The sequence below is a fragment of the Petaurus breviceps genome, unplaced genomic scaffold (genome assembly GCF_028583685.1).
Source record: "Petaurus breviceps papuanus isolate PSGF00001 unplaced genomic scaffold, PetGlider_PUasm1.0 187, whole genome shotgun sequence".
Taxonomy (NCBI): domain Eukaryota; kingdom Metazoa; phylum Chordata; class Mammalia; order Diprotodontia; family Petauridae; genus Petaurus; species Petaurus breviceps.
The window spans coordinates 26,465,519-26,491,336 of NW_027185799.1; the positions used below are offsets into that span (position 1 = coordinate 26,465,519).

The 25,818-nt window shown below is 35.7% G+C and overlaps 1 protein-coding gene across 2 annotated transcripts in view; it reads right to left on the reverse strand.

The window, feature by feature from the left end:
- Window positions 1-25,818, reverse strand: part of JAK2 (Janus kinase 2) — a 149,567-nt gene that overhangs the window by 51,068 nt on the left and 72,681 nt on the right. The window contains exons 7-8 of one of the 2 annotated variants that reach the window (XM_069090780.1): window positions 10,920-11,241; window positions 9,903-10,022 (exon numbers count right to left, since the gene is read on the reverse strand). In XM_069090780.1, coding sequence (XP_068946881.1) covers window positions 9,903-10,022; window positions 10,920-11,241 — 442 coding nt within the window. Of the gene's footprint in view, window positions 1-9,902; window positions 10,023-10,919; window positions 11,242-25,818 lie in introns of those variants that run through there. The other variant, XM_069090781.1, reaches the window with a different exon arrangement.

Sequence of the window (25,818 nt, forward strand, 5' to 3'; positions counted from 1 at the left end):
GAGAGAGAGAGAGAGAGAGAGAGAGAGAGAGAGAGAGAGAGAGAGAGCAATGCATTAGGTATTCTCAAGATACAGAACAAACTGAAGTGCCACTTATTGCCCTCAAGAATATTACTAGTTGGGGAGAGAAAACATATACTTTGGATCTAACTTGTACCATTGTACAAGTAATTACAAGACACTCCTACCACCAAATCTCTCTCTCTCTCTGTCTCTCTCTCTGTCTCTCTCACACACACACACATTTTTAAATTTCTCTTTTATGTGCTATCTTCTTTCATTAGATTGCAAATTTCTGGAAGGCACAGACTGTCTAGCTTGCTTGTAACGTATTTGTATTTCCAATGCTTAACATAGTATGGCGGGCCCACAGCAAGAGCTTAATAAATACTTTATTTCTCAATCTACCCATATTAATCCATTATCTTCATTTTGTTAAACAGCAGATGCCAAAACAAGAATAATTCAGTCAGTCAACAAGCAATTATTAAGCTTTTATAAGCAAGGCATAAAGGCAAAATACAGTCCCTGTTTTTTTTCTAATATTTCTTTTCCCCCAATTACATGTAAAAACAATTCTTAACATTTTTTTTAACATTCTGAGTTCCAAATTCTATTCCTCCCTCTTTCCCTTCTGCTCTCCCTGAGACAGTAAGCAATCTGATATAAATTATACATGTGTAATCATGTAAAACATTCCTATTTTTTTCTAATGTGATGTGTAAATATATGTCAAGGAGATGAATTCTTATAACAAATATATTTAAAAACTGAGCATTTCCTCTAGAAAGTAAAAACTAACTACACATTAATTTATTTCTCTTTTTTTTGGCCTTTTTTTTTGAGGGAAGAGAGGCGGGCAATTGGGATTAAGTGACTTGCCCAAGGTCACACGGCTAGTAAGTGTTAAGGGTCTGAGGTCAGATTTGAACTCAGGTCCTCCTGACTCCAGGGCTGGTGCTCTATTCACTGTGCCACCTAGCCACCCCAACTACACATTAATTTCAAAGACACAGCTATTGCTGAAAATATTTTTTGTACATTTTTGACAGTGGAAAAATCTCATATCTTTTCAAGGCAGACTTGCCTTTCATAAAGGTAGATGACAAAGCTGGATGACTTCATTTTGGAATACAAAATATTTTCACAGAAAGGAAACCATGAGTGAAAGGACAGTCAAATAATGGCTCAAGTTCCACATTTTTACATTAGGAAAAAGTCTCAAACATTTCAGAGTTCATTATCTGAAGCTTGAAAAACAAAGACACCAATGAAAAAGAAACAAATCAACAATGTCTTTCTTATTTTGACATTTATGCTTTCTTATATCATGCAGGAGCATTAAAGATTTTCCGTTACAGAGTGTGACACTTTGTTTCTGAGTCACATTGGAAATACTCTATTTCATCATTTATTAGCATTCTTCTAAAACATTTTATTTTTTCCAGCTTTCCTTGAAAGAGCAGCACATGTCATCTTTCTGATTTCTTGTTTATCATCCCAAAATGTGTTACAATTTTTACAGAAATTTCCCTCACATTCAAATTTTCTTTCAGAATGAGTATATTTTTCCTTTGTCCAAATTTAAGTAGTTAGCCACTATTCTTAAAATCAGTCACACACATGAACAAAATATATGACCTCAATATTATAATCAGTCATAACCACTTCATGCTCATCATGACGTACAACTTTTCTTCCTACGATATACTCAAGTTTTTAAAAATAATGTCAAGCATCTCACCTGCAGATTTATTTAATATAAAATTGGTTAATTTTTTTCTAAATAAAAGCTACTTATTTTTATGCTCACATACTTTTATTCACTGGAGCTGCTATTAGCATAAGATCGACTATCCACATTTAAAATAAACATTGTTTTAAGTTCAAACATTTTGTAACAGTTCCTTCATTTCTTTTTTGCATAAAAGTATGTCATCAGGCTTTCCATTATACTTTCCAAAGGACAAAAGGAATAAAAAAAATTATAGTGTTTACCAAATTTGGGGAAAGTAGTCAAAATGAAATGAAACAAATTTATTCAATGTAGCTGTGTAAGCTCAGAGAACAGAAAAAAACAAATACCTACAATAAGTGCAACTGTGCTTAGAGGAAGAAAAGAACTAAAAAAATACTTCTCAATAACAACAAAGAAAGGGACCTTTAAAACCACTTCTTGTTTGCTGCCAAATTGGCTACACACGTTCATCTCAATCTAGCCTTTCTAAATTTAGAGAAAGAGTGGGCAGAATGTATGCTTTTCAAAAAAGGAAAACATTTATTTAAGAGGAATCAATTAAATCTTATGAAACACTTATATTTTTTAAAGCTGTAGCTATTTTGCTCAGGAAGGAAGAGTTGCTTTAATTGTATGACTATAATCTTGTACCATTTGAGCATGACCTATCACTAATTTCACAGGAAAGTGTTAGAAAAAAGAAACCTGAAATTCTACAGATCAGTAATGAGGGGGAAAACACCACCCACTTTGCCACATGATTAAATCATCTGGTTATGTTCTATTGTCTTTCTAAAAGGTTCAGGAAATCAATGGTGGCTATGTAGTTATACCCACAAAATATTCCTAACTTTTGCATGTACATGAAATTTGTTTACAACTAGAATATGCAATTATTTCATAGAATCATAGAATTTTAGAGTCAAAAATTTTTACCTGGGGTGGCTAGGTGGCACAGTGAGTAGAGCACCTGCCCTGAAGTCAGGAGGACCTGAGTTCAAATCCAGCCTCAGACACTTAATATTGTGTAGAATGACATGCAGTAAAGTTTCCCCATTCTGAATATCACATATACATTCTTATTGCCTCCTTATATTTTGTAACTAAGTTCAGTATTGTTTCCCCATATATATATGTAAGTCATTGTGTATTTCAAGGTAATGTAAGAGCTACTGAGTATTAACACAATTCACTGGATTAACTATTGAGACCAAATCAGAAGTGTTTTTAGTTTGGGGAAAGGAATGGTAGTTGAGAGGTAGCAAAGGGTTAAGTTTCTATAGGACTGCAAGAATTGCTGAAACAAGACTACTGATAAAAAAAGTACCAGACAGTAACTTTGGGAAGAAGTTCGAGTTCCCAGTTCTTAGAGAACTCCTAGATAATACTAAAAATGAAATAATGTAGATAAAAGGAGCTGGCAGCAGCACATGGATTTGACCAATCAGAAAGTAGACAGAGGCCTTGGAACACTCAGGCCCAGATAAGGACACATCTAGGTTGGACTGAAGGGGGTTCAGTATTCTGAGGTTGTTACTGCTCTTGTAATGGACCTCATGTAATATGTATGTTATCTAACAAGATTAGAGCCTCATTAGTAATAATTAGGTTAATGTTTGGGAGGGGTGGGTAACGCTTGCTTATTTAATCCAGCTTTAGCTTCTGTAAGGTGGCCTCCTCTCCTGGGCATTGTTCCAGAGACTGGACTGCCCGCTTCTCGCGAGATTCTAATAAAACTTTCTATCTTCCCTTTGAGAGGTCTCCCAGTAGTCAATTTGGGTTAGGGTCTCCATATCCCACACAATATTTACTAGCCATGTGACCTCGGGCAAGTTACTTAACCCCAATTGCCCTCCAAAAAGCAAAAAAAAAAAAAATTATCTTCCTTCAATATTCAGTTCAACTGTCACATCCTCATGAACTCTACTCTTATATTTCTCAGTACTTAATTGGGAGAAAGGAGAATACAGAGAAGAATGAGACATAATCTCTCCACAAAAGGCTTATAATAGAAAAAGACACTGAAGTATATGAATATAGCTGGTATAGTATCTGCAAAATTTTAGTACAAAAGATAAGACTTGGGCAGGAGCAGGAGAAGGCCTGGTTTCATCTAGTACTGTGGAATATTTGTGTACATATTGTATTCCCACAGTACAAGTTCTGTGATAGCATGGATTACTTCCTTTTGTCTTTGTTTCTCCAGTGCCTAGTACATAGTAAATCCTTTATAAATAGTTGCTGAATTTAGTTAAATTGTAAGGTGCTTTAGAGAACATTATGTCAAATCCCTTAATTTTTGAGATAAGGAAACTCAGAGATATTTATTGTCATTATTATTAAATAACTAGCATTTACATAGTACTTTCAAGTTTGCAAAGGGCCTGCTTGCTAAGTGTTTGAATACTGGCTCTGCCCATACAAGCCTATGTAAGTCCCTTCAACTCACTGAGTCTCAGTTCCTCAACTCAAAAATTACTGTCCCAAGTCTCTTATCAATTCCTAGAAACTTTCTAAGTTTTGTAAATTCTTTCAGAACAGTAAGCTCCAAAACTTTTTGTCAATTCCGTATCCTCATCAGAAAAAAATAAATTGAGTATGCACCCCCACTATCTATATATTTATTGATAAATTATATATGTGGATTATGGCACTTGTATACATTATGAGACAAAGACAAAATGGACATTTTAATGAAATGACCTATATTTTAAACTAATATATTTTATTTATTAATGGTAAGTACAAAATTTTGCATTCACTGAGAACAATGTGATTGGATTTGTGAGAAATCTCTTGAGACCCCAAACCTTCTAATTCTAAAACCCTATAATGTTAGTTAACACAGATAATTTGTAGTAGACCATGGACTAAGAACTATATCTCCTCTTGTTCAAGTCTTTTTTTGTCCAAAATTTATGCAAATACTATGCAAGTATATTTATATATTATATTTATGTTTCAATGTCTTTTTCTATCATAAACTCTTTGCAGGGAGAAACCATGTCTTATTCTTCTCTGTATTCCCTTTTTTCCCAAGCATAGAAACAAAGTAGCAAAAATGTGTGTCATGTGAATGGATGCACAGAATTTAATCGAGAAATAAGTAGGGCAGGGGCAGCCAAGTAGCACAGCAAGTAAGAGCACCGGCTCCAGTGTTGAGAAGACCTGGAGATCGAATCCCGGGCTCAGACACTTAGCACCCACCCAGAAACACCTGGCCGTGTAACCTTGAGCAAGTTACTTAACCCCAGTTGCTTAGGGGCGGCCAGGTGGCTCAGCAAGTAAGAGCACCGGCTCCAGTGTTGGAACGACCTGGAGATCGAATCCCGGACTCAGACACTCAGCACCACACCCAGAAATAACTGGCCGTGTAATATTGAGAAAGTTAGTAAACACCAATTGATAAAAAAAAAAAAAAAATAAGTAGGGTTTTTTTTGGGGGGCGGGGGGTGGGAGGGAAGAAATGGAAGGCGATAGATACCACCAGATAGATAAATGCAACAGATATAACTACTGATATAATTTAATTTCAACTTCCTAACAACGGATAGTGCAGTAGGCTTGGAACCAGAAGACACATATTCCTGAGTTCAAATTCAGCTTCAGACACTAACTAGCTATGTGACTCTGGGTAAGTCACTTAATGTTGTCTGCCTCAGTTCCTCATCTATAAAATGAGATGGAGAAGGAAATGGCAAACCACTCCAGTATCTTTGCCAGGAAAACCCCAAATAAAGTCACTAATAGTCAAACATGACTGAAATGACTGAACAATAAATTTCTGGAATTAACGTAAGTCCTTTTCCAAGCTTTTGATAAGAACAATACAAAGCACTGTTTATAGACTAAAACAATCATTAATAACACCAATTATAAAAAACAATCTTAAACTCTATGAAGTGAGATGTGTTCTGTGTAGACTCTGTATCCTTCCCCTCCCCATCATCTAGCAAAAACCTTGCATATTTCTGATAAAGGCCTCATTTCTAAATATATAGAGAACTGAGTCAAATTTATAAGAATTCAAGTCATTCCACAATTGATAAATTGATATGAACAGGCAATTTCAGAGGAAGAAATTCAAGCTAACTATAGTCATATTAAAAATGTTCTAAATCTCTATTGATTAAAGAAATGCAAATAAAAACAACTCTTGGGTACCATATCACACCTATTAGACTGGCTAACGTGACAAAATAAGAAAATGATAAATGCTGGAGAAGATGTGGGAAAACTGGAACACTCATGTATTGTTGATGGAGGTGTAAACTGATCCAACCATTCTGGAGAGCAATTTGGAACTATACCCAAAGGGCTATAAAAATGTGTATACCCTTTGACCTAGCAATACCACTTCTCAGGCTGTATCCCAAAGAGATCATATGAATGGGAAAAGAACATGTACAAAAATATTTATAGCAGTTCTTTATGTGGTAGTCAATAATTGGAAATTGAAGGGATGTCCAAAAATTAGGGAATGACTGAACAAGTTGTGGTATATGAATGTAATGGAGTACTATTGTGCTATAAGAAATGATGAGCAGGCAGACTTCAGAAAAATCTGGAAAGGCTTATATGAACTTATGCTGAGTGAAATTAGCTGAAACAAGAGAACACTATACACAGTAACAGCCACATTGTAGTGACTAATTTTGATAGACTTAGCTCTTCTCAGCAATGCATGGATCTAAGACAACTCCAAAAGACTCATGATGGAAAATGCTATTCTGTTTATACTCTATAAACAGAACTATGGAGTCTGAATGCAGATTGAAGCATACTATTTGCTCTTTTTAATTTTTCTTTCTCGTGGTTTCTCCCACTCATTCTAATTCTTTTTTAAAACATTTCTAAGGTGAAAATATGCTTAATAAGAATGTACATGTAGAGTATTAGATTGCAGGCCATCTTGGAAAGGGAGGTGGAGAAAATTTAAAATGCAAAGCTTATGGGAGTAAATGTTGAAAACTAAAAATAAATAAGTTAATTTAAAGAAAAATCTTACAGACAAAAGGTACTTAAATGTTTACTGAACTAAATGCTACATCAAAGTAATAATAATAATAATAATGAATAATAATAAAAGTTAACATTTATAGCACTTACTGTGCCAAGAAATGTGCTAAGTGTTTCACTATTATCTCATTTGACTCATAACAATCCTGGAAGGCAGATGCTATTAATATCCCCATTTTACAGAAGAGGAAACTGAGGCAAACAGAGAAAAGTTACTTGTCCAGGGTCACACAGCTTGTAAGTGTTAGAGACTGGATTTAAACTTAAGTCTTCCTGATTCCAGGCCTCATGCTCTATCAAGGCACACTACTGAGTTGCCCCACAAAGCTGCTCCTTATTTAGGAATTTCTATACTACAGTGGATTTATGATGTCATTGATATAGGCAATCTCTCGACTATCACAGTTCTTCCTACCTTCAGGATAAATGAAAGTCACCCACGCCTCCTGATCTTTTGTGTGATTCTTGTCCAAATTCTCTTGTAGAAGATATGCCTAATGTGTTATGGGGCTTTCTTGTACGTCTCCTTGCATTGTGAGGTATGCATCATTTTGATTATTACCCATCTGTTATTCCTAGCTTTCACCACATGACCAGCTCACAGCTTTTCTGAACACACATTTCCATGATAACCTATCTCTTATGCACTCACTGTACATAGATATTGCCTGGAAATAAACTGTAGACTACTTTGTCCCCATCATGTACATTTCCCAGCAGATCAGCTGAACAAAAGAAGTAAATTAATAAGGTAGCCTGGTGTAGTGGAGAGTTTACTGGGCTTAGAGTCTGGAAGACCTAGATTCAAATCCCATGTCTGATTCCTGGTAGCTGTGTGACTTTAGGCAAGTGAATTTAATTGCTATGTGCTTCTGGAAAGCAGTAAGGAATTATGCAAATAAAGTGACTAAAATACTCTCTGACCCAGAGATTTCACTTCTAGGCAAAACCCCCAAGGAGATCACTGACAAAAAAAGAAAGAATCCATATTAGCACTTTTTGTGGTAGCAAAGAGGTGGAACTAAAGTGGATGCCCATTGTTTAGAGAATAGCTAAGCAAATTGTGGTATGTGAATGTAATATTACTGTGCTGTAAGAAACAAACATGATGAATATGGGAGGAGAATGAAAAGACTTACACATACTAATATAAAGTTAAATAAACAGAGCCAGGCAAATAATATACACAATTCCAACAATATTGATGGGGGGAAAAAACCAAAACTACCATTACACATGGTCAAACTAAATGATGCAAAAGATAAAGCTTGGTCTCAAAAAAGAGATATAAAAAAATCTTTAAGCTATTATTCCCTTGCAGGCATGGGAGTCTACCTGTATGGAACATCAAATATAATGTTATTGTTAGATTTTTTTGATATGTTGTTTACTTTTGTTAATCATTTTCATATAGTATGGCTTAAACTCTATGGGCAAGAGTGTACTCCTTATCATTTTACCAAAGAAAGGGAAAGGATGCCATTATTAGACATAATTGCTGACATTTACATACAATTTATAGCTTGTAAAGAACTTTACAAATATTATCTTAGTCTATCCTCAAAACAACCTTAGGAGGGCAGAAAGCTATTATTATCTCCACTTTGCAGATGAGGAAACTCAGGCAAACAAAGGTTAAGCACCTCATCCAGGGTCATAGGGCCAGTTAGTGTCTGAATTCACATTTGAACTCAACTCTTCCTGACTCCAGATCCAGTGACACCTAGCTTCTTCACACCTAATCTATCACTAAGCATTATTTAAGTATCTACTATATGTAATTAAATCCAGTTTTAAAAGATAATCATTTTCATTAATGAACATTTGTGAAGCTGTTATCACGTAGCATGTGAAATAGTGAATATACAAAGAGGCATCCCCAAATGCCACTGTTCTAATGGAACTTACAATTTAATTTCAATGACTTGGCAAATATAATATGCAAAAAAGCAAATAATAACAAAGAATTATATTCTAAATGTCAGAGGAATTTAATCCAGTTCCTTACAGGCAGTTAATTGTAATAAAAAAATTAGCTACTTAAGGAATTTGGGGGAGCAGCAATCAACTAAGGCAGAAGGGGGAAAACTGTTCAGGCAGCAAGGAATACAGGAATTTGGTTGGAGCAGAAGGTTCATAAAGAGGAGTAGTGGGAAACCAAGATAAACTGAAGATTTTTGAACAAAAGGAATGACAAAGCAATGTTTTGGGATGATAAAGCTGGCACTCAAAAGACTGAATATCAAGGAGGGACAGAGATAAGGAGACCAGTTAGGAAACTACTTGGATGATCCAACTGTGAAGCAGGGAAGCCTTGGCCATGAAAATGAAAATGAAAAGGATAGGGACAAATTTTTAAATTATCACCAAGGATCAATAGTATTTAGTAACTGACTGAACGTAGCAAAGAGTAAAGAAATGAATGGAGAATGGCAGCACCACTGACAGAAACAGACAGCTCTAAGGAAACTCATCTGGGGAAAACATTAAAGTTCCCTTTCAGAGGTTTCTAGTGTGAAGTTCAGGAGGAACTGTCCAGAAAGTACAGAGAGGTTTAGGATTAAAACACAAAACATGGCAGTTTCAGTTTTAATGAATCACAATCTGTGGCAACCTTATTAAGGTAATATTAATATTGTTCCATGAGAATACTAAGTATCTCTACTTTTGGATGATCACTCTGTATGCATCAGTCAGAAAAAAAAAGTGGTATAGGTCACAAAATGGACAAGTGAGAAGGTCTAGATCAGAACTGTCGAACTCTCCTGGAACTGGCCCATAAAAATGTAGCATATTTATGACAAGCAAATGCACATTTTATTACTACCTTGTTAAATTTATACACACTTAAAGAAACATTATCAGAAGTTCATAGTTTCACATGTGATCCTTTTTTCTTTTGTACCTGGTACTAAGCTAGGTGCCACAGAAATTGTTTGCCCTCTGTGTTCATAAAACATGTGAAATATTTTGTATTTCCATAAAGTAAGTATTACTGAGCTGGATACATCTTAGATTAAACCAGATCACAGATCTATATTTCAAAAGAGCCTTAAATGATTACTTTTTTGGATTGTTTTTATATTGCTAAGTGAATCAATTACATAATTAACAAATAATCATAAGTTATAAAAATAAAACTTACCAAATTCTTACTGTCTTGTTTATGGATAGTCACCACTCTGTTCTCATTTGAACCTTCTTGATTTGCTTGCTTAATGCTGACATCAATAATATCAGGAAAGTCACAGTACATCTGCAAATCCTGCAGTTAGTATTGATATTTTTAAAATTAAGTGAGCTTTATTGAACTAATTCAAAAATAAAAATTAGGAAGGTGATGAAATTTTAAAGTGTCATTTTTTTATCACACTTAAATGAAATAAGCTCAACATCAACTGAAATATTTACTCTGCCATTAGTAATCTCAAAATTACAATGGACTTTCTTGTTTAAGGAGAAAAATGTTTCTGACTTTACTGTGCCAGAAATACAACATTCTGAATGCAAGCCACCATTATAGGTAGAACCAACAGATACCATTAGATAGTTAGAAATTTAATTCTCAAAGCATTAAAATAAGAAATTAAAGTATTATCTCTTTTCTAACACCCTATAATCCTCTAACAACAAACAGCAGTCAGAATATCAACTAAGAATTTACAAGAAAGACTGATCTATACCTCTTAGCTGTTAAGCAAGTAACTCTTTACTATAAAACCAATTGGAAATAAAAACTGTCTGCTTTCATTTACTCTTTTTCTCTATTCTATTTTGTTTAACTCTTGTCCCTTCTGGCCTCAGTAAAGAAAGATGAAAGAAAGAGAGACAATGAGAGCAAGTAGTTTATGCCTTTTGTATTTAAGGTTTCAATCAATCCTAATATAATTAAGATTTTTCTTAAAGTAATCATAGCAAAGTTAATATAGCAAATATGTACTTTTAAATACACAACTAATTAAAAACCGTTTAGTAACAAAAAAAAACCCTACAGAAATAGACCCTGCTGTTGTATGTTTACTATAGCAAAACTTCCATTGGACTCAATGGGAATTTGCCAGGGTGAGAAATGCATAAGACTAAAATATCAGAATTACTTTTTTTCCCCCATTGTCATTTGATACAAAATAATAAAGAATGAGAACATATCATTAAGGATTACCTGTTCTGTCAGGGTCTCACTGTCTTTATGTTTCCCTCGTGACCATTGAATTCCACCGTTTCCAGTTATTATAATGGTTGCAAAAATCTCCTCACCTGAAGGACCTCTGCCAGGTTCTTTTACTTCAAATTGTTCTGAGTAGAAGGCAGACTGAAGAGTTTCCAGATTTATAAGATATTTAAGTTTCAAGTTTCTGGCAGTAGCTTTGCATTGGCTGAACTGCTGAATAAATCTGCGGAATCTGTACCTTATTCGCTTTCGTGTCAAAATATGATACTCTTGGATCTTTGCTCGAACACATTTAGGTAAGAAAGTCTTGTAGCTAGTGACACAAACGTGAAAAAAAAAATTTTAATTAGGATTTGTAAATCTAAATTGAAATAAAAGAACCACCAGCTGCACTACATGAAAAGCAATGCATATTTAGGGGTAGGATAATCTCTCATCTAGGGAGGGAGCTATCTTTTTCTATCTTGTGATTTTTCTAATATAAAAAATAAAGACTACAAAGAATGGACCATTTTACATGGACACTTCTGATTTTAAAAGTTTTACATCTGTGAGGACATAGTAGGAGGACAACCATTCAATATACACTTCCTCATTCACAGCAACAAAACACATATAACTTGTTTTAGTTTTTGCTGCTCTTAACAGAAATTGAGACAAGTGTTAAAGAATGGTTAAGGGACAAGTTAATTTTTACTGAAAAGGGTGGATAAACAAGAGAAACAATCATTGTGAAGTCATATGAAAGAAAACGAATGCTAGAAAAGGCAATGAACAAATAGTATAATGAATAAGTACATTCCTTCCCCTGGTCATCAAAGTCTTGTCCTCATGTTGGTTACAAGGTGTTGGCTAAATCTGGAATTTTCTTTACATAAGTAGAAAGGAAGAGTTGATATAAGGGGACTTGGGACAATTTATCTGAAGAAGAAAAGAGGCTAAAACGTTAGATTAATTATAAAAATGTATCACACCTCAGATATGGAAGAAAGAGGCAGATTACTTTGACAATGTCATAGAAATGCTATGTATGGCTTGTTAGCACAGGAAAGCATACTAATGATATTCTCAAAACCAGCCTTGCAAATATGGATATTCCTGTTCTAAAGCAGTGATCTTTAAAGTGAGGGTTGGGGCCTTTTTAAAGATATGGTAAAGTCAATATTTAAGGTAGGACAGACATTTTCTGTATTTTTTAATTCTCTGGAACGGGATTCCTTTCTATTACTTGTGTTTTGTTTTTCTGATAAAGGTTTGGTTTCCAAGCTATACAAAGATCTGTTTCAAATTTATAAGAATTAATTATTCCTCAGTAGATAAATGGTCAAAGCAAAGGATAAAAAACCAGGCAGTTTTCAAAGGAAGAAATCTAAGCTATTAACAACCATATAAAAAAGTGTTCCAAATCACTAATAATTAGAAAAATGTACATTAAAGTAACTGTGAAGTTTCACCTTATACCTATCAGATTATAAACAATGACTAAAATGAAAATGACAATTGTTGGAGGGGCTTTAGGAAAACAGGCACACTAATATACTGTTGGTGGAGATGTGAATTGGTCCACCTGGGGTGGAGAGGAAGACTGTAAGCCAAGCACCATACTTCAGAAAGGAGGGAGACTGCTCTGAGGATTAGATATCAAGACCTATATTGGATGTAATAGATATAATTTAAAATAAGGAGAGTTCTCCAAACCAGAAGCATGAGTTTCTTTAATGCAATAAATTAAAGTGCAGGGGAAGAGTGAAGAGATTTCTTTTTTCCAAACCCAAACATGCATCTGTCTGTCTTATGTTCTTAGTATATTTGTTCATTGTAGGAACTTACCCCTGCCACTTGCTACTTATGTGACTAGTCATTTAACCTTCCTGGACCTCAATTTTCTCATTTGTAAAATGAGAGGGTTGGAGTAGATGGTGTCTCAGCTCCTTATAGGTCTAAATCTATGATCATGAGTCTAATCATCTTTATAGAATTTCCCTATGACTTTTTGTCACCTAAGAAACATTTGTAATTAACATATCTTATAACAGAATTATAAAGAACAAAAAAAGGAATACTTATGGGGAAAAACTCAAGGAGAAAACCTAGCCTATAACATTTAGCTATGTCAAAATAGAGACGAAGAGGCCTTCACTTGGGCTTTATTTTCACTCTCTTCTTGTTTCTCATGTTCAACACAAAATTTATACAATATTGTTTCTAACTTGAACCTTGACTGAAACTAAACTCTCATGTATGCTGAGAAAAGAAAAGGTGTGTTTGATTATACAAGATGGAATAATTCAATATAGAAGTCTTGCTTGTTTAGCGGCTTGGTCCCCAAAAGGTAGTTTTAAACATGGGGATGTGACTTTAAAAGCTGCATTTATAGTAGAAAAATTATGATTATAATGACAGCCCAGACCTCTGCCATGTTTGGGAGAAGAGTGAGGCTTGCCTGAAAGGAATTAGCATTTTAAATGAAGGAAAAGGGGAAAAAAGTGTATTAAGTCTTGTAGATAACTGCTGCTTTCCTACACGTTGCTCTAAGCAGTCTTGAAATGACATCCATCAAAATATGCTTCCAATTTGCTTTAAAAAAAAGAGAGTCCAGGAAAACAATGATGCCTAGTCACATTACCCATATTTATCTATCCCCGGTCAAGTGGAATTTTCTAAAATTATTCCTGGTTTTTATACATATAAAACTACCTAATTCTCTAATTCAATTATTTTTAAATTCCTATATATTTAAACTATTTTCAAATTCCTTAATATTTCTCAGAATTTATTCCACTCTCATTTCTAAAAAGACGATGTTTTTCCCCCTTCTTATACTGAGTGCATTGATTTTGTCTATGCAGAAGCTTTTCAGTTTCCAAGCAATCAAATATCTATTTTATTTTTTGTAACTGCCTTTATCTCTTGTTCGATTAAGAATATATCTTATATCCACAGCTGAACGGTATATAATGTTTGTCTTATACTTTTTATAATATCTTTAATATTCAGGTTGCATATCTATTTAGAATGGATTGTTAAATTTGGTACAAGATGTTCATCTAAGCATAACTTCTGTCAGACTGCTTTCTAGTTTTTGCAGACATTTTTATCAAATAAGGAGTTTTTTCCTTGGTTATTCATGTTTTCCACTTTATCAAACATTAGGTACTGTGTTCCACTGTTTCTAATTCTCCCTTCTTGGATCTGTTCCATTGATCTCCCTCTCTCTCATCTTTTTTAACCAATACCAGATGCTTTTAATGACTCCTGCTTTATCATATAGTCTGAGGTCTGGAAATATTCCTGCTTTATCCCTACTTCTTTTCATCATTTCCCTTGATATTATAGATCTTTTTTTTTTTTTCCAAAAGAATTTTGTCACTTTTATCAAGTTCTACAAAATATCCCTTTGGAAAATTTGGTTGGTATAGCATTAAAAGTATAAATTAATTCTGACATAACTGTCATTTTTATTATAGTGGCATGACCTAGTCATGAGCATTGAACATTCCTTCAGTTGCTTAAGTTGTTCTTTATTTCTTTAAGGAACACTTTGTAATTAAATCAGCACAAGTTTTTTGTATGATTTGGTAGGTCAATCCTCAGATATTTTATGCACTTTATGATTATTTGGAATGGGATTTCTATTATATCTTGTACTTTGTTATTATCATATAGAAATGCAGGGCAACTAGGTGGCTCAGTGAATAAAGCACAGGTCAAGTGGGGTCAGGAAGACCTGAGTTCAAATTCAGCCTCAGACACTTAACACAAAATTAGCCATGTGACCTCGGGCAAGTCACTTAACCCCAATTGCCCCTCCAAAAAAAACACTATATAGAAATACTATTGATTTTTGAGGATCTATTTTGTAGCCTACAACTTTGCTGAAGCTATTTACAAGTCTCAACTGGCATCTTTGGTGATTCCCTATAACTTTCCAAGTAAACGATCGTATCAACTGCAAATAGGAATAGTTTCATCTCCTCTTCACCTATCATTATGCTTTTAATTTCTTTCTCTTTTCTTTTTTTTAATTTAGTATTTTATTCTTCCCCAGTTACATGTAAAAACAATTTTTAACATTCCTTTTTAAAACTATGAGTTCCAACTTATCATCTCCCTTCCTCCATCTCCACTCCTCCTTGAGAAGGCAAGCAATTCAATATAGGTTATACATATGTAGTCATGCAAAACATCAATAATAGTCATGTTGTGAAAGAAAACACAGACAAGAAAAAAAACCTCAAGAAAAATAAAGTAAAAAAAAGTATGCTTCAATCTGTATTCAGACACTATCAGTTCTTTCTCTGGGGATGGATAGTGTTTTTCATCATAAGTCCTTCACAGTTGTCTTGGAATCGTTGTATTGCTGAGAATAGTGAAGTCATTCACAGCTGATCATCTTATAATTTGCTGTTACTTTGTGCACAGTACATTTCACTTTGCATCACCTCATGCAAGTCTTTCCAAGTTTTTCCAAGAGCATCCTGCTCATCATTTCTTATAGTACAATAGTATTCTGTCATAATCACATACCATAACTTGTTCAGCCTTTCCCTAATTGATAGGCATCCCCTCATCTTCTAATTCTTTATCCCCAGAAAAGAGCACAACCAAATATTTTTGTACATATTGGTCCTTTCACTTTTTTTTAAATCTTTTTTGGGATACTGACCGAGAAGCAACATTACTAGGTCAAAGGGGATGCACAGCTTTATAGCCCTTTGGGGATAGTTCCAAAATGCTTTACAGGACAGTTCAATCAGTTCATAATTCTACCAATAGTGCATTAAAGTCTCATTTTCCCCACATCACCATCCAACATTTGTCATTTATCTTTTTTTCCTATTAGCCAATCCAATAGGCATGAAGTAATACCTCAGAATTATTTTTACTTTCTACAATCCAATAGTAAGTTAGAATATTTTTTTTCAGATGACTATAGATAGCTTTGATTACTTCATCTGAAAACTGTTTATATCTTTTGATCATTTATCAATTGGGGAATGGTTCTTATTTTTATGAATGACTGAGTTCTCTATATTTGAGAAATGAGGTCTTTATCAAAGAAACTTGCTTAAAAATTTTTTACTGTATTTCCCTCCATCCTATGCCCCCCATTTATTCTATTTTCTCTCTTCTTTCACCCGGTCCCTCCTCAAGTGTTTTGCTTCTCACTATCCCTTCCCCCAATCTGCCCTCTCTTCTATCACCCCCTCCCCCTTTCTTTTATTCCCTTCCATTCCTACTTTTCGGTAGGGTAACTAAGATAGATATCTACACCCAACTGAGCATGTATGTTATTCCCTCTTTTGAGCCAATTCTGATGATAGTGAAAGTTCAATTATTCCTCCTTACCTCACACCCTCTTCCTTCCACTGTAAAAGCTTTTTCTTGTCTCTTTTCTATCAGTTCATTTACCACCTTTCTACCTCTCCCTTTTCTCTTTCTCCAAATACATTCCTCTCTCATCTCTTAATTTTATTTTTTAGATGTCATCCCTTCATATTCAACTCATACCTGTGCCCTCTTGTCTATATATACTCCTTCTAACTACCCTAATAATGAGAAAGGTCTTATGAAATATCACCTTCCTCTACAGGAATACAAACAGTTTAAAGGTATTAAGGCCCTTATGATTTCCCTTTCCTGTTTACTTTTTTGTGTTTCTCTTGAGTCTTGTATTTGAAAGTAAAACTTTCTGTTCAGTTCTGGGCTCTTCATCAAGAATACTTGAAAATCTTCTATCTCATTGAATATCCCTTTTTTCTCTGAAGGATTATACTCAGTTTTCCTGGGCAGGCAATTCTTGGTTGTAATTATAGCTACTTTGCCTTTGGGAATATCATATTACAAATCCTCCACTCCTTTAAAATAGAGGTTGCTAAATCTTGAGTTAGCCTGATTGTGGCTCCACAACACTTGAATTTTTTCTTTCTGGGGGCTTGCAAAATTTACCTTTAACCTGGGAACTCCAGAGTTTAGCTATAACATTCCTGACTTTTCATTTTGGGATCTCTTTCAGGAGGTGACCAGTGGATTCTTTTAATTTCTACTTTACCCTCTGGTTCAACACTATTCGGGGTGATTTTCCTTGATAATTTCTTGAAAGAAGATGTCTAGGTCCTTTTTTGATCATGGCTTTCAAGTGGTACAATAATTTCTAAATTCTCTCTTTTAGATCTATTTTCAAGGTAAGTTGTTATTCCAATGAAATATTTCACATTGTCTTCTACTTTTTTCATTCTTTTGGTTTGTCATTAGCTTCCATTTGCTCCATTCTGATTTTTAAGTAATTATTTTTCTCAGTGAGTTTTGGGACCTCCTTTTCCATTTGGCTGATTCTGCTTTTTCAGCATTCTTTTTGGACCTTTTTTTTTTTTTAAATTAAATTTTATATTTATTTTTAGTATACATCATTCATTTCCACAAGATCTTGAGTTACAAATTTTCTCCTTATCTTTCCACTACCCACCATCCCAAAACAGCAATCTCACTATATATCCCCTCCCCCAAACTGCTTTCTCCTGTATTCTCCTCCAAACCCCCTCCGACTTCACAGTAGGGCAAAATAGATCTCTATACCCCAGTGCCCATATATCTTATTTCCCAGTTGCATATAAAAAGAAACAATAATATTTTTTAAACATTTGATTTTAAAACTTTGAGTTCCAGATTCTTTCCCTTCCTCCCACATCACCCACCCTTAATGAGAAGATAAGCAATTCAATATAGGTTGTACATGTGCACCTATGTAAAACATTTCCACAGTAGACATATTGTGAAAGATTGACTATATTTCCCTCCATCTATCCTGCCCCCCACTAGTTCTATTCTCTACTTTGACCCGGTCCTTTTTCAAAAGTATGTGCTTCTAACTACCCTCCACCTCAACCTGCCTTCCCCTCCATCATCTCCCCTCTCATCCCCTTCTCCACTACTCTCCTCTAGGGTGAGATACCCTATTTAGTGTGTATGTCATTCCCTCCTTAAGCCAAATTCAATGAGACTAAGGTTGACCCTTTCCTTTTTACCTTCTTGTTCTTCCCCTCCATTGTAACAGTTTCCCCTTGCCTCTTCTATATGAGATAATTTACCCCATTCTGTCTCTCTCCATCTCCTCTCATTACATTCCTCTCTCACCTCTCAATTTCACCTTTTAAGTATCATCCCTTCCTATTCAATTGATCCTGTGCCCTCTGTCTATGTATACTTGTACACATATATGCACACTCACATATGTATTCATATGCCCATATACCCTCCTATATAGATATATATGTATGTATGTGTGTATACATATATATATATACATATGTATTCCCTTCAACTATCTTCATACTGAGAAAAGTTTCATAAGTTACAATTATTGTTTTTCCATGAGGAATGTAAATAGTTCCACTTTGATACTTTCCTTATGATTTCTTTTCCATTTACCTTCTCATGCTTCTCTTGCTTCTTGTATCTGAATGTCAAATTTGCTATTCAACTCTGGTTTTTTCAGCAAGAATGCTTGAAAGTCCTCTATTCCACTGAATGACCATATTTTCCCCTGAAAATGATACTCAGTTTTGCTGGGTAGGTGATTCTTGGTTTTAATCCCAGCTCCTTTCACCTCTGGAATATCATATTCCAAGCCCTTCAATCCCCCAATGTAGAAGCTGCCAGATCCTGTGTTATCTTGATTGTGTTTCCACGATATTAAAATTGTTTCTTCCTGGCTGCTTGTAATGTTTTCTCCTTGATCTGGGAACTCTGGAACCTGGCTATAAAATTCCTAGGAGTTTTCTTTTTCGTATCTTTTTGAAGCAATTTTCTTTGAGAATTTCTTGAACGATGATTTCTAGGTTCTTCTTTTGATCATGGCTTTCAGGTAGTCCAATAATTTTTAAGTTATTTCTCCTGGATCTATTTTCCAGGTCAGTGGTTTTTCCAGTGAGATATTTCACATTGCCTTCTATTTTTTTATTTGTTTAGATCTGTTTAACAGTATCTTGATTTCTCATAAAGTCACTAGCTTCCATTTGCTCCAATCTAATTCTGAAGGAATGATTCTCTTCAGTGAGCTTTTGAGATTCTATTTCCATCTGGCAAATTTGGCTTTTTAAGGCATTCTTCTCCTCATTGCCTTTTTGAGCCTCTTTTGCCATCTGAGTTAGTCTATTTTTTAAGGTGTTATTTTCTTCGGTCAGGTTGTTGACTCTCTTTTCATGATTTTCTTGCATCATTCTCATTTCTGTTCCCAATTTTTCCTCCATTTCTCTTATGTGGCTTTCAAAATCCTTCTTAACATCCTCTATGGCCTATAACCAGTTCATAATTTTCTTGGAAGCTTTTGGTGCAGGAGTTCTGACTTTGTTGTCTTCTTGCCATTCCATGCTTTGATCCTTTTTGTCCCCAAAAAAGGAATCTAAAGTCTGATTGCTGTGCTTGCTTTGCTTCCTCTACTTGTTCATGTTGCCACTCAATTACTTGACTTTTGAGCTTTTTGCCACAGTAGCACTCTGCTTCTAGAGAGTAGAGCTTTGTCCCAAATTGCTGGGGTTTTCACAGCTGCCAGAGCTACTAGTTGGGTGCCCTCTCTGAAGCCTCCACAGGATCTGGCATCTGGTCACATACCCCAAGATCTCCACCCAAGAGAGCAATTCAGATCCAAGGGGGTCAAAGTAAGAGCGATTACCCTCTGAATGGTCACATGGTTCCCCTACATCTGCAGGCCAGGAGCTCTTAAGCAGCCACATTCTTTACCCTGTGTGTATCCCCCTGTCTCAAATGTGTTTCTTATGCACAGCATATTGTAGGATTATGGTTCTTAATCTATTCTGCTATCTGCCTCTGTTTTATGCCACATTCACATTCACAGTTATGATTACTATCTGTATCTTTCCCTCCATCCTATTCCCTCCCGTTTATGTTTCTATATTTCCCCTTCTCCCTTCCCCTCCTTAAGAGTTTTCCTTTGGACTGGCACCTTCCTCAGTATTCCCTCCTTATCAGCCCCCCCTCCCTTTTTCTACTCCCCCCACTTACTTCTTCCCTTCCTTCTAACCCTCCCCTTTGCTTAGCCCTTCCCCACTCCTACTGCCTGTAGGGTAAGATAGATTTTTATACTTAATGTAGTATGTTATTTCTTCCTCAAACCAAGACTGATGAGAATAGATCTCATGCAATGCTCCTCTCCCTCCCCTTTTTCCCTCCATTATGATAAATTTTATATCTCTTCTTGATAGAGTCCTATACTTAACTGATTATTTTATTCCCTCCCTTATACAAGAATCAATGAGGTAAAAGCTCATATAATGTTCATCTCCCTCTCTTCTTTTCCTCTACTATGTTTTTATGTCTCTCCGTGTGGCATAATTTACCCTTTTCTGCTTCATTCTTTCTTCTTCCATTGCAGTCCCTTTGCAGCCCTTAGTAAGGTTTTTTTCCTATCATTTTGTTTAATTTATACCCACACCCTCTATTTATCTATATCCCTTTTAAATGTCACCATAATTATAGAATTCTAAATATTAACAAATATCAGCTTCCCATATAGGGATGTAAACAATTTGCTCTTATTAAATAACAAGTTGTGTGTGTGTGTGTGTGTGCGTGTGCATATGTTCCCTATTTACCTTTCTATGTCCTCTCTTTAGTCTTGTAATTGGAGGCTGAATTTTCCATTGAGCTCTGGCTTTTTGATCAGGAAGGTCTGGAAGTCCATTATATCATTGAATGATCATCTCCTTGCCTAGAAGATTATGCTCAGTTTTGCTAGATAGGTGATCCTTAGTTGTAACTCAAGCTCTTCTGCCTTGCAAAAAATCATCTTCCAGTTCCTCTGATGTTTCAATGTAGAAGCTGCCAGATCCTGTGCAATCTTCACTGTGGTTCCACAATGTTTGAATTGCTTCTTTCTGGCTGCTTGTAGTGTTTTTCTCCTTTACCTGATAGTTCTGGAATTTGGCTACCACATTTTGTGGACTTTTCAATTTGGGATCTCTTTCAGGAGGTGTCTGGTGGATTCTCTTGATTTCTATTTTACCCTCTGGTTCTAGGATCTCAGGGCAGTTTTCCTTGATGAGCTCTTGGAAGATGTTGTCCAGGCTCATTTTTTCATCATGATTTTCTGGTAGACCAGTAATTCTCAGATTCTCTCTCCTGGATCTGTTTTCCAGGTCAGTTATTTTTCCACTGAGATATTTTACCTCTTTTTCTAATTTTTCATTCTTGCTATTTTGTTTGATTCTTGGTGCCTCATGGAGTTGTTAGCTTCAATTTGGTTGATTCTAATTTTTAGCGAATTATTTTCCTCAGATAGCTTTTGAAGCTCCTTTTCTATGTTGAGATTTCTTATTTAGTTCACACATTTTTCTTCTTAAGGAGCTGTTTTCTTCACTGTAATGTTTTTCTAATTTTGATTTTAAAAAAATATTCATTTCATCTTCTATCTCTCTAATTTGGTTTTCAAACTTCTTTTTGAGCTCATCTAAGAATGCTTCCTGTGCTTGAGACTAGTTCATATTCCCTGTTGAGGTTTCAGCTGTGGGTGTGGAGTCAATACTGTCTCCTCCAGAACTTGGTTCCTCCCTCTCATAATAACAGGATTCTAGAGTCTTTGTCTTTGCAGTCTGTTTTTTTCCCATTTGGAGTCAGAGCCTTAGCCATGCCCTTCCTCAAGGGTTCCCAAGCCTTTATTGCTTAAAATTTTGCTCTGGGGCAATAATTACTGTATTTTCAAGGTCAGGGCGGGGGATTGGAGCAGCCTGGGTTCACTCTGTCATCCTGGTCCCTGGAAGTTCAGATAGGTGCTTTTTAAATTTCCAGGCTATGGGTTGGTAGTCCCAGGAGTAGCTGCTGCCACTGCTGTGGGCCCTACATTTGTCCCCTACCCAACTTCGACAGATCTCAGCCCTGGGGTGATAGGCCTGGGAATGGCTCTTGTGGTTGGTGGAGGGCTTTAGGGAAGAGCTCAGGGGAGTCCCTCTTTAATCTGCCATCTTGGCTCTGTCTCTCTTTTTTTTTATTGTTATTGCTTTTCAAATAACTGGGGAGAGAGAGTAAAGCATTCCTTTATTTCTTTTGTGTTTTCAATTTTGTTAGCATATAACTGTATAATATTTTGTGATTATTTTTTGTTGTGATTTCATCTTGCTCTTTTGCTATTTATTGATTAGATTTTTTGCTCTCTTTTGTTTAATCAGATTATCTAAAGAATGATCAATTTCAGTACTTTTCAAAGAACTAGCTTTTAGTATTATCATTTCTACATTTTTTCATTTCTAATTTATCTATTTCTCCTCTAATTTTTAATATCTTTTCTTTTGTGCTTATTTTGGGTGGTTTACTTGTAAATTTTCTAAATTTCTAAAATGCATTCAGTTCATTAATCTTTTTTCTATTTTGTTAATGTATGATTGTAATTATAAAGTTATAATCTTCCCCCTGAGGAATACTTTAGTTGCATCTCAGGAATCTTGATATGTTGTTTCATTATTATTATTTTCTTTTATATAGTTTTTAACTGTTTTTATGATTTGTTCTTTGACCTACTCATTCTTTAGGATTTTATTATTAAGTCTCTGTTTAGGTCTGTATCTTTGTGGTCTCTGAATCAATTATTATTTTTATTGCATTGAGGTCTATATTACCTCCAAAACTAATATAATTAATATGAACTATAATTCCAAAATAATATAATTCCTCACTCCCAGAACAATGCCAATTATTACAGGTGTCAGAAAGGACATTATCCAATGGTAGGCCCTCTCCCTCTTCCACCCCATTCTCAATTACATAGCCCCCCACTGATCTATACCTTCCCCTAGTAACCACCTCCCCCCCCCCATTTCCCTCAAAATCTCCTCCTTGGGTCCATCTTCTCCCACTCCCACTTTCAACTAGCCCTAGGAGTTCCAACTCCCCTCTATCAAGATAGGATGAATAGACTTTTCAAGCACCAAATCCCCCAGGTCATAGCCAGGACAGGGTCCCCATCTCCCTAAACAGACCATCTTTCTTTATCCAAAGGGACATTATCTGTGGAATTCCCTCCTACTATCAAAGAAAGGCCTCTTTCCTTTCTCCTCTTTTTCAATCATTCCCCCCATTCATCACCCACTCCCCTATATACTCTTCCCCTCCAGAAATCAGAGGGGTCACCTTTGCCTTGCTGTTAGCCCTTGATTTGATCCCACACATTCCTCTCTACCTCTCTTCCACTCTCCTATCATGCATACTCCCATGTTATGATGCAGTATCACAAAAACAAAAACAGTGATTCAGCTGTAAGCAGGGTATTGCCAGGTCCTATCCATAACATCCTAGGCCTGCCTCTTTCCTTCTGTACATTTAGAGAAAAGTTTCTTATTGGTCACTTGTTGATGTCCTTGGCTGCTATATTTATTCATTCTTCCTCCATTTCTGTTGCTTGGAGTGTTCAAGAAGCAAATAATTTCTTCAGTTTTGGTTTTCTTTCTAAAAACATTTCCTATGTTTGTTACTGAATATCTACTTTTTCCCCCCATTTATGGGTAAGCTCAGATTTGCAGGATAGTTTACCTTGGATAGCATCCTGAGCTCCACTGATCTTTAGAACACATTATTTGGGGAAGCTAGGTGGCACAATGAATAGGGCCCCAGCCCTGGAGTCAGGAGGACCTGAGTTCAAATTCACCTCAGACAGGTAACACTAGCTATGTGACCTTGGGCAAGTCACTTAACCCCAACTGCCCTGCTTTCCCCCATCCAAAAAAGAAAAAAAAAACCCAACCCCCAAACACATTATTCATTTCCTTCCACATTTTCTGATGAGTGCAGAATACTCTTATATTATTCAAATTTCCTTTACTTTGTATTTTAAGGTCCTCTTTCATCACTTACAGAACTTGTTTCTGAACTGAATTGTCAAATTTAACCATTATGTGTCTTGGTGTTTGCAGTCTTGGTTTTTTTCCCCCCCTTCTGGAGGTGATCTGTGAATTCTTTCAATTGATATTTCATTTCTTAGTTCAGAAATTCTGGGCAGTTTTTTTTTATCCTCTCATGTTCTTCTGGGAGCTCTGAAATCCTTAGGTGGTCTCTACTCATTCTATCTTCAAGATCAATATGTTTGCTTGCTTAATAAGCACATTTTCTTTTAATATTACTGTTTTTTGCCTCTCTTCTATAGTCTTCTTCACATCTATATATTTCCTAATCTATTGTTCCCTCTTTTGTTTCTTTGGTGAAATTTGCCATGAAAGATTGCAGTTTTTCTATTCTATTCATTGTTTTTGCTTTACAGGACACAAAATCTGCTCTAATAATACTCATTTCTCTTTTGAACAACTTAGAAACATCATGTTGTGATTCTATCTTCTCACATTCCACAGGGACTTCTGTCTCAACATGTAGTAGATTATTTTCCTTTGTTTTGCAGTATTTATTATAGATGCCTGATCTTGTTTACTAAATCTGGAAGGCATATTTCCTTTTGTTTTTACTGTTTTCCTTGTTGATTTATCTGTTTATGGTCAAGGTCTTTGAGTTTTCTTCCTCTTAAAATCTTTGTTAATTTGTCTTCCCTGCCCACCCAGATTTTCCCCTATTTGCTTTCTAACACTGCCTCCTCTAAAGGTGGGTTCCTTTGGAACTAGATCTTAAAGCACCTCAGCGTTCTCTCATACTGGGCTATTCACCATTCACCAACCTAGGTCTCTGTCCAACTGGCTTTTGGGTGGTCAGAATGGGCCCTAGCTGGATGCTGTGCTCTTTTTCCCAGGCGTGGTGGAATGCTGCACAGTCCCCTTCCCCTCCCCTCAACACACACATGGTGTCCTGTCATGTCTCTTGCGGTCCAAGCTTGTAGCTGGGGTCTCCATGGCAATGGAAAGAGGGCGTGAGGACCAGGGTGTGGGGGTGGATTTTGTTGCAAGTACTCATCCATGTGTGGGGTCCTTGGGTCTGCTAGGCTTTGCTGCTAGTAGCACAGGAGGTGGGGGAGGCACGCTGAGTAAGCTCAGGGTTAGTGAGCATTAGTTAATGGGTTTTTAGGTTGGTTTTTTTTTTAAACCTTCTTTTAAATTCTGGATATCCTAGACCACAGAGACAGTTGAAGTTGTTTTTATCTCTGGCACAAAATGTATGTTTTGGAGAGGTTTAGGGTTATGGGGAGCAGAGTCTAGTCCTCCATCTTGTTGCTCATATGACCTCCACCTCTACTTCTAAACCTTTTCCCCACTCCATTTCTTTCCTCTCTTTCTAGGTCTAAAGTTCTCAGTCACACTCTCTGTCTCTGTCCCCCCTTCCTAAATCTGCTTTCAAATATATTTTTAAGATTAAATTTACTAAGTAAAGATTAAAATTTTTCTTAAGATTAAAATTACTAACAAGTATTTACCCTATCTCTGGATATCTCTGCATTTTAAGCAAGCAAAGTCATAAACTTCTAGACAGATGAAGCCCCAATTAGATGATTTTTTTTAAAGAAAAAAAAAGGATTTCTAGCCATCCCAAACCAAAACCATATGTATCAAAAAGGCCTAAAAAATAATATGGATATAGAATAAAGTATGAATGTAAAGGCATGGTATAAATGGAAGGAATGGCAGTTACTGAGTCAAATATTCAGGGAATAAAATGAATTTTACTCATTTGTATATGTTGATTTTTTTTATGCTTTGATGGATGTGATGGCAAATATAATGGGAGTGTCATCTCAGCTTACTTTGGCCTCTAAACTTGAAAAAAGTTGCACAAATAAAAGTAATGTTAGCGTCCTGTAATGGGAATCTGAAGATACTCTCTGCCCCTAATAGGCGGATTTGAGGACCTTCCTTGATTTGAAAATACACCCTGCCCCCTAATAGAATGAATGTGGTCACATGGTACCTGTGGAGGGAGGCTTGTTTTTCAGGAATGCTCGTACATTGTT